General features: G+C 39.1%; 1 protein-coding gene across 5 annotated transcripts in view; it reads left to right on the forward strand.

The window, feature by feature from the left end:
- The window catches only part of ptprua (protein tyrosine phosphatase receptor type Ua), a 170570-nt gene that overhangs the window by 122860 nt on the left and 30900 nt on the right, over positions 1 to 16810 (forward strand). For 2 of the 5 annotated variants that reach the window (XM_026349673.1, XM_026349671.1), the window contains exons 11-17: positions 571 to 673; positions 1829 to 2108; positions 5018 to 5054; positions 11427 to 11565; positions 13713 to 13742; positions 14163 to 14323; positions 14613 to 14800. In XM_026349673.1, coding sequence (XP_026205458.1) covers positions 571 to 673; positions 1829 to 2108; positions 5018 to 5054; positions 11427 to 11565; positions 13713 to 13742; positions 14163 to 14323; positions 14613 to 14800 — 938 coding nt within the window. The remainder of the gene's footprint in view (positions 1 to 570; positions 674 to 1828; positions 2109 to 5017; positions 5055 to 11426; positions 11566 to 13712; positions 13743 to 14162; positions 14324 to 14612; positions 14801 to 16810) is intronic. The other 3 variants (XM_026349674.1, XM_026349675.1, XM_026349672.1) reach the window with 2 other exon arrangements.

The raw sequence follows: 16810 nt of genomic DNA on the forward strand, positions 1-16810 counted from the left end.
TTCGGTTGACAAGTTACACAAGACGTTTTTTACAACAAGCATCATTGCTCTGCCTCGGAAGCAGAAACATTTGCACGTCCATTCAGGAGCCTTTTTGTTTGAGCTCAACTGTTGTACCAAGATAGCCATTTGCTCCACTGCATACTCCAGTTAATTCACTCCCTGTAGTAAACAGAGGTGGGAACACTCAACCTCATTGTCCCCAGAGCTTTGCTGAGGTTGTGCAGCTTTGCGATCTGCCCTAATTATAATATAAGGGCCTCTTGTTTTCTCTGTAGTTGGCTGCTGTTTCTAGTCACCATCAGTCAGTGGCACTGTGTGGGAGGCCTCCGCACACTACAGTACACTGGGGACATGTGCGGGTAATGAATTAAGATCGTATACTGTATCTTTTCATGTAGGGGTGGTAAATTACTGAAATATTCAGGCATGAGTGCAGCTACTTTTCTCTCAGACCATAACAAAACATATTTGATCTTCACCAGCAAATGTAAAATTCAAATACTCGACTACTACTCCTGATTCTGCCCTAACTTTTGTGTTGTTTTCCTGCTCCAATTCTTTTCTCAGCCCCTGTGTTTGACTATGAAGACATCCCCTCTCCACTGAGTGAGTCGGAGAGCACCATCACCGTGCTGCTGCGCCCTGCGCTGGGAAGAGGGGCTCCTGTCAGGTACAACTAATAGATGCTTCACTCCTACGCCACCATTCATTCAGTGCTCGTCCGCACTCTGATATTTATAGCTGCCATCAGAAAGGGCTCTGTAGAAAACCAGAAAATAGTTCTGTAGGCTTGTAGCATAGCAGAAGCCATTTTAAGTTCAAGCTTGCTTTTATAAAAAGTTAGCTTTTAAAGTTGTGTACAGGCTGTAAGAAATGTTTCAAATGAATTACCGGGGATGTACTGCACAATCGATTGGGCTAGGATTGAAACAATCACCAAACAAACAAACAAACAAACAAAAAAACAACAACCCATAAATAAATACTTGCCATTATCACTGCTTCTTTGAAAACCTGACTCACCACATCACACAGATCTGCAGTGACGCACAAGCACTACACTAACTTTGAATTGAGAATGAATGTTTGAGAGTTACAAAAAACTTGGAGGACACTGACTCTTTCATGGTATAAGAAATTAGTTTTGTATGTTGTGTCGTGAGGAACATATAAATGAAATCAACAATAAAACTGCTATTTAAATATGTATGGACATGCAATGTGCAATTTACATGCAGTATATTATTATTTTCCATTTTGCATCAGATAGAGGCACTCTTCCGGCTGTGATGGTCTTTTGATCTTTTATTATTGTACCTGCTTAAAAAATGCTTAACATAATTTTTGTTCTGGGCATTATTACAACTGATGCCCAATCTTCAATTCTTCATGAATGAAATTGGCATTCATTACTATTTAAACATCTGGGTCACTAAGAAATGTACCTGTTTTTAATTGATTGATTAATTGATCGTTGTTTCACGAAAATAAATAATAAAAAGTGACCCAGACTTTTAAGCAGTAATGCAGTTGTCATGGAGATGACTTACTGGTATTAGTTTACTATTTTATCTGCTGGTAAAGACCATGAAATGAAAAGCTCATACATACATGGACTTTTTTGAGTAAAGGTTTATCATACGTGACTGTGTTCGTAAATATTGCCACTCAGAATCCAGCAACCAGGACACGAGGGACATACATGCAGACTAAATATTGTATTAAGAAAATAAATTGGATGAATTGTTTTGGTAATGCCATTAGTTTGATTAGCTCACTGTACTGTACTGTTTGGGGTACTGAGCTCCTAACTGTCTGACTCCAGTGCCTACCAGGTTGTGGTGGTGGAAGAGGATGGTTCTCGTCAGGTGAGGAGGAGAGAGCTGGGCACGGTGGACTGTTTCCCCACACCAAACTCCCACAACGAGGCCCAGGCCAAGGGAGCCCCACATTACTACACAGCTGAGCTGGCTCCCAGCAGTCTGCCAGAGGCCACCCCCTTCACTGTGGGTGACAACCACACCTACAACGGCTACTGGAACAGCCCGTTAGACCCCACCAAGAACTACCTCATCTACTTTCAGGCCACCAGCAACTTCAGAGGGGTAAGAACTATGAAGTTACTGACACAGAGCTCATGCTGTTTTTATGTCCTAGCAGTAGATATATATATATATATATATATATATATATCAGTATATATATATTTATCAGTATATATATATATATATATATATATATTTTTTTTTTTTTGCATCAGTCTTCAGTGAAACAGCAAGCTTTTATCTTTTTTAAAACATCTTATGAACAACAAAGTGGCCAAATGAATCTTAACAGCGCTTAGGAGATAATTACTTGGAGAATACAACGTGTACTTCTACATTTTTGTAATCATCCAGTTGTCAAATTCCCTCACATTCAAACAAACACTTTCAAAACTTTAAGGATCCTTTTTTCCTTCTTTGGGGGAGCGGGTGGGGGGATGAATTCTGCCTCGTGGGCATAAAAAGATCTGAAAAGAGACTCAATGAGCAGTTCGAGAAATGATTGAAGCTTGAATAAGGAATGTGCTGGCCAGTGTGCAGAGGAGTAACAAAGACAAGGAAATGCTGTTGAAATCATTAGGCACATATGCTTACAGTGTTTATCTGTGGGTTCTCGTGTATACTATATCAGTATCCGACTCCTAAGGGGAAGCACACAATTTTAACTGGTTTGTGCTAAGGGGGCCTCAGTAGCCAGGAAGACCTGATGAACCTCTGATCTGGGTCAAGACTAACATGCTGTGTGTGTGACTGAAAACTTTCCCCTTTGATCTGAAATCAGCAGTGAGTGTTTGCACAGCAGTCATGAGACAGAAAGCAGCAAGCACAACAAACGGAATATTGATGATTTTTTTTTGTCCTGCAAACATTTTCATCTATTTTCTAAACTATAGTGGTGTTTCAGGAGAAATGGGCTGCTCAGAGAAAAGCCAAAAAAAACTAATTATTTTGACAATCACCCTGGATAAATTAGATGTACGAGGCTTACTGTGGACCATGAGCTGCCACTGAATTGAATCAGTAATTGCTTTGGCAGATATGCCTTCAGTGGGGCTTGAAAGATGCATGATTGGTGCTGTCAGTTTCTTGAGAAGCACACAAGGAGGAAACAAACTCATTTTTCTCTCTCTGCTTTGTCTGTAGAAGTCACGTGGCTCATTAGAAATATCTAGATTGCTGCCATCTATGACAGTAAAAGTGAAAATACCAAATAGATACTGATAGTTTCCATTTCAAGCCCTAGTTGCACTTTTACTCATCATCTGAGATAATCTCTCTTGCTCACTTTTTCTCTTAATGGATATATTGGCTTGTGAATTGAACTTTTGAACCAGATCCAGGTTGGCAAAAACGCTAAGCTACCAAATATATTATGGGACCTTTTATCTGTCATTAAAACTTATTATGATCAAAGCACAATATAAAAAAGCCATATCACTTTACTTTCCAGTAACATCTTTGGTTTGATCTGCTGCGATGTCCATGCATTTGTTTTGCAGGGCGCCCAGGGTAAATGTCTTCCCCAGCACCATAGTTCAAAGATGCCTGTTTTCCTCCTGTATTTATGTATTTGTGGGGTGTGATATGCCTACACTTGAGAACTTTGTCCAAACTGTTCATGGTGGTTTTGTTCAGGGCAATCTATCGGATTTCCTGGCTGGTCGTTGCTTCTTTAATGATTTTTGATTTCTGCTACACTGAAAATTCCCAAGAGCACAAAGGCTTCCATAATTCTCGCATGGAAGAACTTTAAAACAACCCTCAGTAAGATGTGTAAGAAGAACCCAATTGTCACTCTGACTGAAATCAAGGATCCTGTGTGAAGATGAGACAAAGTTTCAGAAGGACAAGCAACACTTCAGCCTTTTTTCTACATTTGTAAATGGAAAAAAAAAAAACTGTTAGCTAGCAACTTCAACATAACAGATTTGAAGGTGATAATGTGTGGATAAATTAATTAATTCTGCATGCGAGACTGATATTTTAAGCTAAATGGCTCAATAGCTCAAGTAACTTTTGAAAAAGAAGATGCGTATTGTCACTGAGCTGTTTGTTTCATTGAATCAACATTCAACACATAATTCAAGTAGTTCATCTAATTTTTCAGGTTGTAAACATCAATTAGTAAGACTCAAAACTGTTTATGGCTATCAGACAACATATGTTATTGTTAAGTTTTGTTATTTATAACTGCATTTATTTATAATTGCTTAAAGCTGAACCTTAAGGGAATCTGTAAGGGATTAAGAAGGATTCATTTTTGATAAGCAGATTTACACATTTGATATAATACTATTGAAATCCACCCCACGCATGGTGATTCTTCAATGTACTGCTAATATCTCTTCTTAGCAAAATTGGAAGGTCAGTTGCATTAAATTGCTACTTTGGTGAACATTGGTGTCTCTGTTCTCAAAAGGCTAAAAGTCAACCTTGACAGAGGACATGATGGCACATGACATACTACCTGCCGCCGCTTTAATAACCTCTGGGTGGGAGTAAATATGACTTATCTGTCACTGGAAGAGATGAGAATCCACTTGAAACAGATTTCCAATTAAAAAAGGTAATTTGGCAACCGTTTTAGGTGAAAGGTTTTTGACTCCAATCTCAGAGCACAAATTACCATAATTGCCCATAAAGGCTGATTTAACTTCCTTAAATCTTAATTTGGTAACATGCCCCTCTATCTACAAGATAGAGGTGGCTGTTTTGGGGGCAGTCTGAGCCAATCAGTGGACCCGGGTGAGGGACCTCACATGGGGAAGGGGAGCAGAGGTCTCTCATATCACAAGGAGATGTCATCTGCTTGGAAATTTCAATTATTGCCTTCACCTAGCAGAGGTCTGGGTGACTTTGACACACATAGCCACTGTTGTTGCAAGCTTACACCAGACTGTCAGACTGAGCCATGATAATGTTGAACTGTTGCCAATACATATGAATAACTTTTCTTCTTTTCCTCACAGGAGACCAGAATAAACTGCATTCGGATCGCTCGCAAAGGTAACACTTTCCTTTCTTTTGAATTATGACGCTACTTTTCACATTAGTAAACCTTGAAACCTTAAACGTGGCTGTCACAAGCCATGCCCTGCATTTCTGCTTTTACACTACAAGCATCTCATTAGATTTCTAGATAGTTTTACAATACAGAGAAAAGTGGTTTACAGCACAAAAGATGTTGGTTACCCTTAACGTTTGTTGTGATGCAAATTACTAAAATTCTTAAAAATTACAAATTTTGTAAAAGAAAATTGGTAAATCATGGTTTTCAATATTTATGAAACCAATAAACCATAAGCTGTAGAGTTAAATGTATTGAGGTATGAGGTAAATGTATTTATTTGTTGAAATGTGAATTGAGGGATTTGAGTTAGTTAGTGAAACAAATGAGACATTAGGACTTTAGTTCGAGATATTGCTAAATATTTTCAATATATCAATACCTTTTACATTGGTTTCACTGTCTTGGTCACCATTTTCACTAATACTGTAGCTGTGCAGTATATATTTTCATTGTTGTTTTTGTTTCCAGTGCAGGGTTCAAAGTGAACAACACATGAATGTTTAATGCAGAGTCTTCAGTTTAGTATTTGTACATCGGATTATATTGTTGACTGCTTTCTTGCGTTGGCACACACACACACACACACACATACACACACTCACAACTCTCACTGGGCACTTTATTAGGTGCAATTATACTTCAGGTCCTATACAGCAGTTTTAGAGTTGAAACTTTCAGAAAGGTGATAAATCTACTAAATGTTTAATATTGAGGTTACAGAGGATGGTGAAGTTGTACTGGAGTGCATAATGCAGTGTTATTGTTGTATTGTGGCTGGTACTGTAGTGAGAAATGTTTTTGGGCTGCAGGGGATTCTTTTTTTATTAGTTAATACCTAAAATTACACTAAATATGTTCTGTCTTCTGTAACGAAAATGGACAGTGGAGAAAAGACACTGGATCGACTTGAGAACTCAGCCTATAAGTTAGCTAAGTTAGCTGCATAAAAGCAATATGTCGGCATGGCATGCAGCACCATACCCATCTCTCTTTGTAAATCCATTAAATTAATTTGTAATTGTAATTTTGATGCAGAGCATGTATATTTCGCAGAGCAGCTTTGAAGCAATGAATCCTGTTGTTTTTTGCAGTAGGGGTGCACACATGAAGCTTTTGAAGTGACACAGATTGGAAGATTATAATAGATCATAATGATGATATTAAGTAGTTTAGATGATAAGGTCATACTGAAAACATGTGTTGTAATGTCTTCAAGCTCTCCTTTGTTCGGATGTGTTTTACAGTGTTGTTTTGTTGTTGTCTTAGCAATTAAGGCAGTGCAAGTATTATTATTGTTAATATTATTATTATTATTCGTTGTAATGAGAGTATGAAAATAACAATCATCAATGAAATAACAATTTCAGACTGGAATTCTGAAAATGCTACAGCAAAAGCACTGTGGAGCTTTTTTTTTTTCCATTACTAATGTTATGTTAAATAAATGAAGGTGTGATTCTCACAGTAATCATAACCACTATGAAATGTAGTGGTTTCAGTGGTTTCAGCTATGAGGTACAGGGTGCATGTCAGAGTCTTCGACAGTTATCCTGGATCAGCCGGCTACTTAGTGGATTTGACATGGACTTAGTGTTATTTTGGGTGCTGCAGGGAGGAAGCCCCTGTGCCAATCTCCCTTCAACAGAGACACCAGAGGAAAGGTGAAAGCAAACATGCATCTGTGTTCTCACTGTTCCTCTTGAATTACTGACACTGACATTTTGGCAAACCCCTTTTGGGCTCTGACAGCTTTGAAATCCTGAATGCAGCAACATTTCCGCTTTTTTTTTTCTCTATCTCCCTGAGAGAGGAAGCGACCAGCAGTGTTTGCTTGAGAGACAGACACAGATTGAAGGCTCTCAGTTCAAACAATAGGGGAGAGTGAGGCAGGCAGAAGGTGAAATGGAGTTGTTCTCCCCTTCCTCCCTACTGAATTATGTCTGAAGTTTGTAGTGCTCTCGAGAAAGATGGCAGATTAATTGGATTCCTATGCCTGAACTCTTTTTTTTATCCAAAGTGCAATGACATCAAAGAATTCTGTCTTACTATTGTCTGCCAGCATGTCATGTAAGAGGGGGAGGTGGGTTGTCGTATTTATAGGAGCCAATTTTTTACTGTAGTTGAACATATACAATTGTGGCAGACAGTCCCAGGAGGACATGCTGATGTTACTCCACTTCCTTCAGAGGTGACACAGAGGTCCTGTTAGGACCGTTCCTGGCTGCTTTTCATTTCCTCTCACCAGCTTCCTACACACGACTGCTGCCAGCTGTGTTCACCGGAGCACCTGGCCAAGCAGAGGTGTTTTTTCTCTCTATAACACCCAGGCATTTCTCTCTCTTTTATTTTTTTTATTTTTTGTCCTCTAATGGAATACGACCAACATTAGCTGACACTAAAGAACGGTGAGAACATGTTCATTACAAACCAAATTGTCTTGAAAGATTGCTCATTCTGCTACAAGACGAGGGTTTTATTCGTGTCAGCTCAGCCAGGAAAAAGCATCACAGTCAAATTTAGCTTTTGCAGGAATTGAAATTTTAGCTTAAAATCCTTGTGACAGCTGAAAGGAATCCCATTATACCCTAAATTCTAAAATAGTTTATAAATACTTCTTTTTGGCTTTTATTCGAAACTGGCTTATATGAAATAAGCTTATTAGAAAAGAATTGACAAAAAAATATTTTATCATATGTTTCCACAGCTGTTTCCTCTTTGTTTACCTGTTGTCTTTTTCAATTTAATATAATGCACATTTGTACATCTTTAATTTCATCAGTCGAACAACATAGTTACCCACTGTCAATGATCATTTAAACTGTTCTAGCTGCTCTAAAAGTGTAACTCATTTGTCTCTTGACTTTGAATCTTCTGCAGGTAGTGTGAAGTGTCAGAAATGTTAATTGAGATTAATAATAAAAAAATAAAAAAATAATAAGAAGAAAGCTACTGCGTTGTGGAACTGTACATCATGCTAAATGTACCTACAACATTGCTGTGTATACATCTTAGACCAGTAAATATGGCATAGTTTTCTGGTAAAAATAAAAACAGGAAAGAAGAAATCAAATGCAAATAAAAAATGAATTAGACAGTTACTATTAAAACATTATTTCAAAGACACATTATATACACTCTATACATGTATCTACATTTACATTTAGTTATTTGGCAGAGGCTTTTATCCAAAGCATGAGCTCTTAGATCTAAAGACTCCTACTGGAGGTGGGCCACAGCCCGGATTTGAACCGGTCTTCCTCATGGAGGGCAGCGATGTGACCACTACACTATCCAGCCACAGTCTATTTAGGTCTGTGACTAATAGGATGGATCTTGCCTGATAAATTGCAGATTAATTCCAGAAAGTCAGGGATTTCACAGAATGTTGAATTTTATCTATGATGCCTGGGCACAGCATTAAGAAAATCCCAGACACTCTGTCCCTCTACTGCTGGAGTTAGTGCTATAACGTTCATTGTACTGCATTTGCCTCTATACTAAAGGTAATTTCTACCAGGCTCATATTAGGGACCATCTTGGTGGATACTTTTTAGTGACCGCTGCTACCTTTTTTTTTTTTTTTTTTTGGTGCAATGAAATATACCATGATAGCCAATTTTCTAAATATGGCCCTAAAAGCAGAATGACTCACCCAGCATGATTTGTGTGATTACGGCAAGTCTGTCAGCCTGTGTCTGCCAGGAACTATAGTCACCAACAATCCACAGCTTATCAAGCCAAACTCAGCATTCTGCCTCACTGTAAAACCTTTTCTTTTCAGTTGCAGACAAAAAGCAATAACTCTCGCTATGAAGCATCTTTGCTTTGTTAAAATAAACAGACGTTCATTCAAATTCAGCCAGAGCCAGAACTTGCAGAAACTATTCTCTAATCTTAAAAAAATTCCGCCTGCATTTGTTTCCCTCCCCACTTTATTTGTTTTCTCATCAGTCAGATCGATGTAATAATACTCCTTCAATTCATTCAGATGTAATAGCAATTTTTCACTTTTGGATAACACACTACAGGACATGCAGATGAGTCATAGAGAGCGAGATTTCATGCTCTCAGCTAGCTGAGATGACAGTGCAGAAGGAAATGAACTGGGACTGTGACATATGGGTAGGAGGGAAATAGCTGCATGATTGAGAATGTGTTTGAGTTTGGTAAGATAACCGGAACATTTTCTCTCCTGAATGAAACATGTTTAGCTTCCTTTATTTTGCTGCTTTTGAGTGGACTGAAATAATCCAAGCTCTTTCTGAAACAGCAGCTTAAAGACAGGCTTAGAGATAAAATGAAATGTATGTACTAAATATTCCCCTCAAACAATTTCACACTCATATAGTGCAATGCATTGCACTTTATACAGTAGATGTAAAAATTCTAATAATGTAACACTCTACCTGCCAGTGATGATGCAATTTGCTGATTAATAAGTGTCTCAGTCTCACTTTACTCTTTAATATAACTCAGCTGTAGAAACAGTATACTTAAACATTGTATTCGTCACACAGATGCTACTAAAGGGCTTTAGAAAAGTCGCTATAGGTTTTTGTATAATTACAACATGAATAGTAGCCACAAGATTTTTAGCTTACGGTACATCACTGTTTTAAGAACAGCTAAAAGATTACCTTTACAACAGGACAAACCCATTTCATATATCTTTTAAAACCAGTATCCTAAACACTACAGGATTCAAATTCAATAGCTTGTTGTGTTTTTTGTGTCACACATCCTACACATGTAGTCAGTGTTGTGCGTGAACGTGCTAAACAAGCACTGTTCATTGAACATGCTCATGTTTTAGTGATCAGTGATCTGATCTGTTATAATTTCAACAAATAAAGAACATGGGCGACATTCAAATGCAGGGTTAACCTTGGCTGCAAAAGGCTTTGTTCAGTTGATGTGCGACCCTTCACTTTGAGCCGTCAGCTCTCTCTCCCACTATTCTACCATCTACCACTCAATGTCTGCCTCACTGTAAAATCATTTATTTTGGTCTTTTCCAGTCATAGACAAAAAGCAATAACTCTTGCAATTAGGCACCTTAGCTTTGTTAAAACAGAGAAATATCCATTTGAGTTCAGCTGTAACGAGGCTTGCAGAAACTATTCTGATACCCTTAAATAATTCTGCCTGTATTAGGTTTGCTCCCCACCTTATTAGTTTTCTCAACAGTGAGATGTTAAGCATGCTGTCAGAAGTATAATAATACTTTTACTTCAATTCATTCATAACATCTGCACTAAATGTATGTTTTTCGGGGATCTTACAGAATTCACGTACGTTTGAGCACCAAGAACTTTCAAACTTCCATTGGGCTATTTTTTGGCAAGAATCTGGCCATACAATGTGTATCATGATAGAGGGGTTATGATTGAATACATTATGATAGCGTAAGCAAGGCGGTATATATATATATTTTTTTTTCATTTTAGGAAAACTGTTGTTACCTTTTAAATACACCACCATTAAAACACAATGCATCCAAATCTGAACATCAATTTTAGCACTCACAAATGTATGTATGAATGTAAACTGAGTTTTGAGCTAGCTATGGTTAAGTGTGAACTTATATAAGGCTGCCTGTAGTTGTCAGAGTCACACTGTGATGCATTGAAGGACTCCAGAGGATTGTAAAACATTCAAAGACGTTCCAGGAACATTCAGCGCCTTACTAGTCTTCAAAGCTCATGATCACAAGTCAGAGTCAAGTTGAAAGTCTAAATATGTGGGACTCACATTTAACTTGAGTACAGGTCATCAATTTAAGTATCAATATTTGGTGTATACTAGTATATAAATGTATAAAAGGCATATTTTTTTGGAACAGAACTATCTTCTTGTAGTTGGAGAAGACTGGCTTCCCTGGGAGACCAGGGCAAACAGTGCTGAGTTTCTGTTTTATGTTGAGCATCACAAAATAAAATTGTTTCATCACCATGCTTTTGGGATGGAGACTGAAGTTATTGTAAAACCTGTGCAAATAAAACCAAGACAGTGTGAATGGCTAGATAAAAACCTCCCCTTCCTCCTTCTTGTTTTGTACCATAAATCCATCAAAGCATCCAGTTGATTTCCAATCAGATCAGACCTACAGGATCAAGACTAGCACCGGCTGCCAACTCTTTTGGCAACAGTTTTGTTTGTTTATGATAATCATGCTAAAATGAATGTGTCAATGATTTACTGACATCAAACTGCTACTCGTAACTTCTTGTATTTCTAATTATAACAGTGGCTCTCTTTGTAAGCCTCCTGCTCCTCGTCCTGAACTTTCTCTTGTGCATTGTGTGCAGCTGCCTGTAAGGACTCTAAGCGGGCCCTGGAGGTATCCCAACATGCAGAGGACATGGGTCTGATTCTCGGGGCCTGTGCCGGCGGTTTAGTGGTTCTCATCCTGCTTCTTGGGGCTATTGTCATCATCGTCAAGAAGGGGTGAGTGTCAGTGAAAATGTTTGTGTGTCTTCTGGCTGACTGGTGTGAGATGGGTTAGACCTTTTCACATTTACAGTCTTAAGTTATTGTTTCTGTGTAGCCCATCCAAAGGAGTAAATTTATCTCTATTCCACTTGGCAGCTAGGGTCTATTGAGGAAAGCATTAGGCAATGAGAGTGAATTACAATCAGAGTTAGTGGAATGGTAGAGCATTAATCCTAAACTCTCCCACCGCTGCCTCAGCCAAGCTTTTGTGTTTCATCTCATCTTTTAATTTCAAGGTCTGCATGTTGGCTGAGCACATTCAAATGCAGCCTGCACGCACAGGAAATCGTTGGCTGCTTTCCACTTGCAAATTACCGCTGTCGTCGATCGCACCTGCAGCGTGTTCTTCCTTTGCTCGCTGGGCGATGGTGAAACACTCGTCTGAGTATGAAATATTTCATCAAGGGGCATGTTATTCCATTGCCCACTCAATTACATGAGGCGAGCAGCTGTGAGGTGCCAGTGGATGGGCTAGTAATTGGTTAGGAAGGTTGTTTTTGCTTTTTTTGGAGAGAGGATCTCCTCTGCCCCAAGGAATTTTCTCACAGAGAATACAGGGAGAATGAATGGGGATGTCTGGCAGAAGGCCAGTGACTGATAAGATTCAGTGGGCCAATCTAGCAGGCACAATAGGAGCTAGACAGTCACATGGGGGCAACAGGAACAGACGTGCATATATTTAGCCACAAGATACTGTCACCCTCCATGTGAAATGTTACACAGTGTATGTTAAAATGATTCAGTGTAGACTTCCACTGCACAGCAGGATACAGTCTTCTGTAGTGTGTTTGCAATGCAGGCAACCGGAAATACTCAGAAATAAAGAAAAGGCTTAATGCACATGAAAATTCAACTCTGAACCAAGTTTTTATGTAAATACTTTTACATGAAAGAGGAGTCGATGTAAATATGAGGTAGTATTTCTGCATACCTCTACACACGATCAGGGTTAATTGCTTGTTCACAGAGGAGGTAGAAGTACACAAACACAGTGGTCAAGTACTTCTTTAAACAATATCCTATTACAAGTAGACTTGTCACTTCAGTTTCTTTTACTCAGTTTGATGTAATTAATGCTTAAGTACAAGGAAAAGAAACCCAATATATTGCAAACAGTACTGAGCAACAGAAGTGGAATAAAAATGGCCGCTGGTATATGTGAGGTTGATAAGTTTTTTAGTTTTTTTTTCTGCTGGACAGTTAATCCAATATTACACTATCATTTATTACTTGATTATAATAATGCAAGAATTTATATCAGAAAAAAATAACTAGGAACTAAAAGATATTAAATAAATGTAGAAGTACAACATTTGACTCCGAATTGTAGTTGAATAAAAGTGAAAAGTTGTCAATATGAATGTAATAGAATGTAAATTAAATATAAATACTTTAGTACTTTGGGAGATGTGCTTTAGTGTACCTCTGCTAGTACATATGAGCACACTTGTTTTTTGTAGTGCTGTCTAAGGTATCTGAATTTCAGTCACAGGATTCATGTCTACATGTGACAATAACTGATTTTTTAGAGGTGAAAGCAGTTGAAGAATTTCCTACTCAGACAATGGACAGTAAAAAAGTAAAATCACGACATACAAGTTCCCTCTGTTTCTCTACTCGTCTTGAGCAGAGATAAGGAGCAGGCCAGATCTGGCATTCTCACATGTCTCTAACTCCAACACCAACAAGCTTTTTTTTCCTCTTCAGATTGATGACATCTCTTGAGGCCAATTATCACATTGCACATAACTCCCTCTGGAGCCATCTTTATGTAGCAGCACTCACCAACACCTGGAATGTGTAGAATCAGTTCCCTTTTTAACAAACGCTGATCTGATATTGAACATAAAGCAGCGTACAGTAAACACGTCATTCATTGTAAACCTTAACAGTGTAAATGTTGGAGCTGTGTTTTGGTGTGCAACAAGCCCTTTCTTCATTTTTCATGCTTTGTCCTGTATTGCGACGTCTTACGAGGAACATTCCAACTCACTGAGCATCATTTATCTTTCCAGTGCCCATCTTGATAAGCCATAGTCACCTCAGTTTTTTTTCTCCTCACTCTCTGTCTCTCTCCTTTCCTCCTCCTTCATGCTAATCAGAAGGGACTTCTATTCTTACCCTTACTACCCGTAAGTTACTCCTTTCTCCATCTTCCACCATGACACCCTAATGCCATCTTCCCCTTGCTTGCCTTTCGTAGCCCTAGGTTTACTTGAGTGGAAATAGGAATTGCTGTCTCCAACCAGTATAGATCTCCCCCTGCTCCCCCTTCCTTCTCCTATTGTCCCACCACCTCCACCACTCTCTTGCTATCATCAAATCTTTCTTTCCCCTTGTCCAATTTCAATCTTGTAGCCCTTATATTTCCAGCTCAGTCCGATTTCTCATCTCCTCGCCCTCCCTGCTCTCCCTTCTTATCTCTGTGCCTGTCTTTCTCTCATTCTGCCCCTTTTCTTCTGTCCTCTGTCTATAATCACCCCCTGCTTTCCCCTTCCTCTCTCTCTCTCTCTCTCTCTTTATCCTGCCTCTCTGTACCTGCATCTCTGCAGTAGGAAGAAGGTGGCCATAAACAAGGCAGCCATGTCCTACAGGCAGGAGAAGAATCGGAAGCTGAGCTCTTTAGACTGCAGCATGACAGAGCAGAGCACTCTCCAGCAGGATGAGAGGATGGCCCACTCATTCATGGACGCCCATGGCTGCAACGCTCGAAGTAAGACAGCAAGGAACATATGGGTACTCTTAAGAAAGTGTCTAGAGTGATGAAGCTCTCTCCTTCCTGACCTTCAGCCATGTTTACTTCCAAGCATAGCTTCCAATCTGTTCTGCCAGACCATAAGGTGGTCTCAACAGAGAAATCTCCTGCATGTCTCTTGTCTATTTAAATATTCTGCACTGCCAAACACTGACTTCTTTCCTTGAGCTGCCCCCTAGACTTTTCAGCTGAGTTTACATTAATAAGTGTGCGTTATGGCGTAAACTCTATGTGTTCATGTTCCCAGATGAACAGCGCAGCTCCGTCAATGAGTCCAGCAGCTTGCTGGGAGGCTCGCCGCATCGCCACTGTCGGAGGAAGAGCTCGCCCTATCACACAGGTCAGCTCCACCCTGCTGTAAGGGTGGCTGACCTCCTCCAGCACATCAACCAGATGAAGACGGCTGAGGGATACGGCTTCAAGCAAGAATATGAGGTAAGAAAGGAAAAGAAAGAGAAAGCTGGAAACCATATAGAACAATAATACTGCTTGAGAGTTTCATGATTTGTGCTAGTGCTAAGATCCATTTAAGGTAAATCGGTAATGGTCTTCATAGGTTACATTTACATTTTAGTCATTTAGCTGATGCTTTTGTACAGAGCAACTTACAAGGTACAACTGGGTAAGAGTAATAATGTCTTGCCTAGGGACCCCTACTGGAGGTAGGCCACAGCCGGGATCCGAACTCTGGTGTCCCACTGCAATAACTATAGCACATAACTTATTTTAGACATAGAGTGGGAGGTACACTACATCATGGAAAAATAATAATAATGGAAACTGTCCATTCCAAGAAAACACCCTCAGTCATTTTAGCAGCTGCCACGAAACAATATGTTCACATTCGAGTGACAAAGCCCTCTAGCAGTTTTCGTAATTATTGTATGTTTGGATTATAGAGAGTATTTCTATTTTATGTTGCTTTTACTTTTACTTCCATACATTTATTTTACAAATGTAGTTACTAGTTACTTTTTTCAGCTGTAGATTCTTAGATAAATAAAATCAACTAATTGATTCATAAATACATAAGGTTGACATTATATCACTGTTGCTTGGGTCTTGATATATTTGTTAAGCATGTGACTGTGAGTAAGTGATTGCTGCTGCTGTCAAAGACAGAGCACAGCTCGTAGGCTTAGATGTCTGTGTTTTATTTCCAGGATGCTGTCTAACACCTACATCACCCTTTCTTCAGCGGAAAAAGAAAAAGATTCAAATAAACAATATATCAGATGGTTAAATTCTTGATATTTTTAAGTCTGTCTGCAGAGCACATCTCCGTATTACTGTACAACAACTCTACACTCAAATTACTTAAATAGAGCATTTAACATTCATGAGCAAGCAATAAAAAGCCGTTTTGCTTCCTCTGCATTACAGAGATAATGCAGATACACTGAACTTTTTGGTATTGTGTGGACTAATTATGCTTTCCAAAGTTACTCCCTTCCTCTTTCTTTTTACTTAAATATGAGGTTGTTCATATCAACCGGTGGTGAAAAGTCTTCTTTTTTGCACATCCACCTGCAGGAAGCCAGATGCACTTTTTCGATTCATTAAGCTATCCCCTGAGGGGCCAACAAATTTCCCTCCTTCAAAATCAATATATGGGTCGCTTTTTCACTCCTCAGTCTGGCTCCCCATCGCCTGGAGAAATAAACAAGATGAAGGGGATCAGTGGGCACACTGCTGTCAGACTTCATAACCCTTATTTCCCACAGGGTCGTCCTGCTGCCATTGATCAGACATGTTGCGGTGGATTGTGTTTTGTTTTTTTTTTTTTTTTTGTTAGTTTTTTTGATGCAGTCAGGGCATCATTGCAGTGAGGGTACAGTACTGCATGCATTGTCCTTGGAAGTCAACATCTGGAACTAGAGCCAGTGAATAAACACACAGTGACAGAAGGTGTGACACCCTTCATGACATGTAGCCCCCCTATGGGTGAAGCTGTGTCATTGTGTTTTCTTCTGAAGCTCTAGTGCTTCTTAACACTGCTAGACGCTCATATGATGTACAATAGAACCTGACAGTTTGAATATTGTGCCAATACAGTTAGTGACATACTTATAAATGACAGTAAAATGATAATGATGACCCTAACCTCGAACATTACTGCTTTGAAGTGGGAGGAGCTCAGTTTTCCATTTTAAGCACAATGACACACCAAGCCAGGAAAGAGTACAGCTATGCAAACTGTAAACATAACAGCACTTGGCAGCATTTGCTTCCTGTGGTCACAACACTCACTGTCACTACAGATGGTTTATAATCAAGAATCCTAATACAGAAGAAGTTGTAAATAGAATTTCTCATCTAGTGCTGTGATTTGCTGACAAGCCAATCATTGATCTTTCTCTTTTACTGACATGCTGAAAAGCAGCCAACCAGGGTCAGACTAGAACCAACAGTGTGGGACTAACTTAAAAAATGTAGGCCAACAGA

Source organism: Anabas testudineus, chromosome 11 (assembly GCF_900324465.2).
Source record: "Anabas testudineus chromosome 11, fAnaTes1.2, whole genome shotgun sequence".
Taxonomy (NCBI): Eukaryota; Metazoa; Chordata; class Actinopteri; order Anabantiformes; family Anabantidae; genus Anabas; species Anabas testudineus.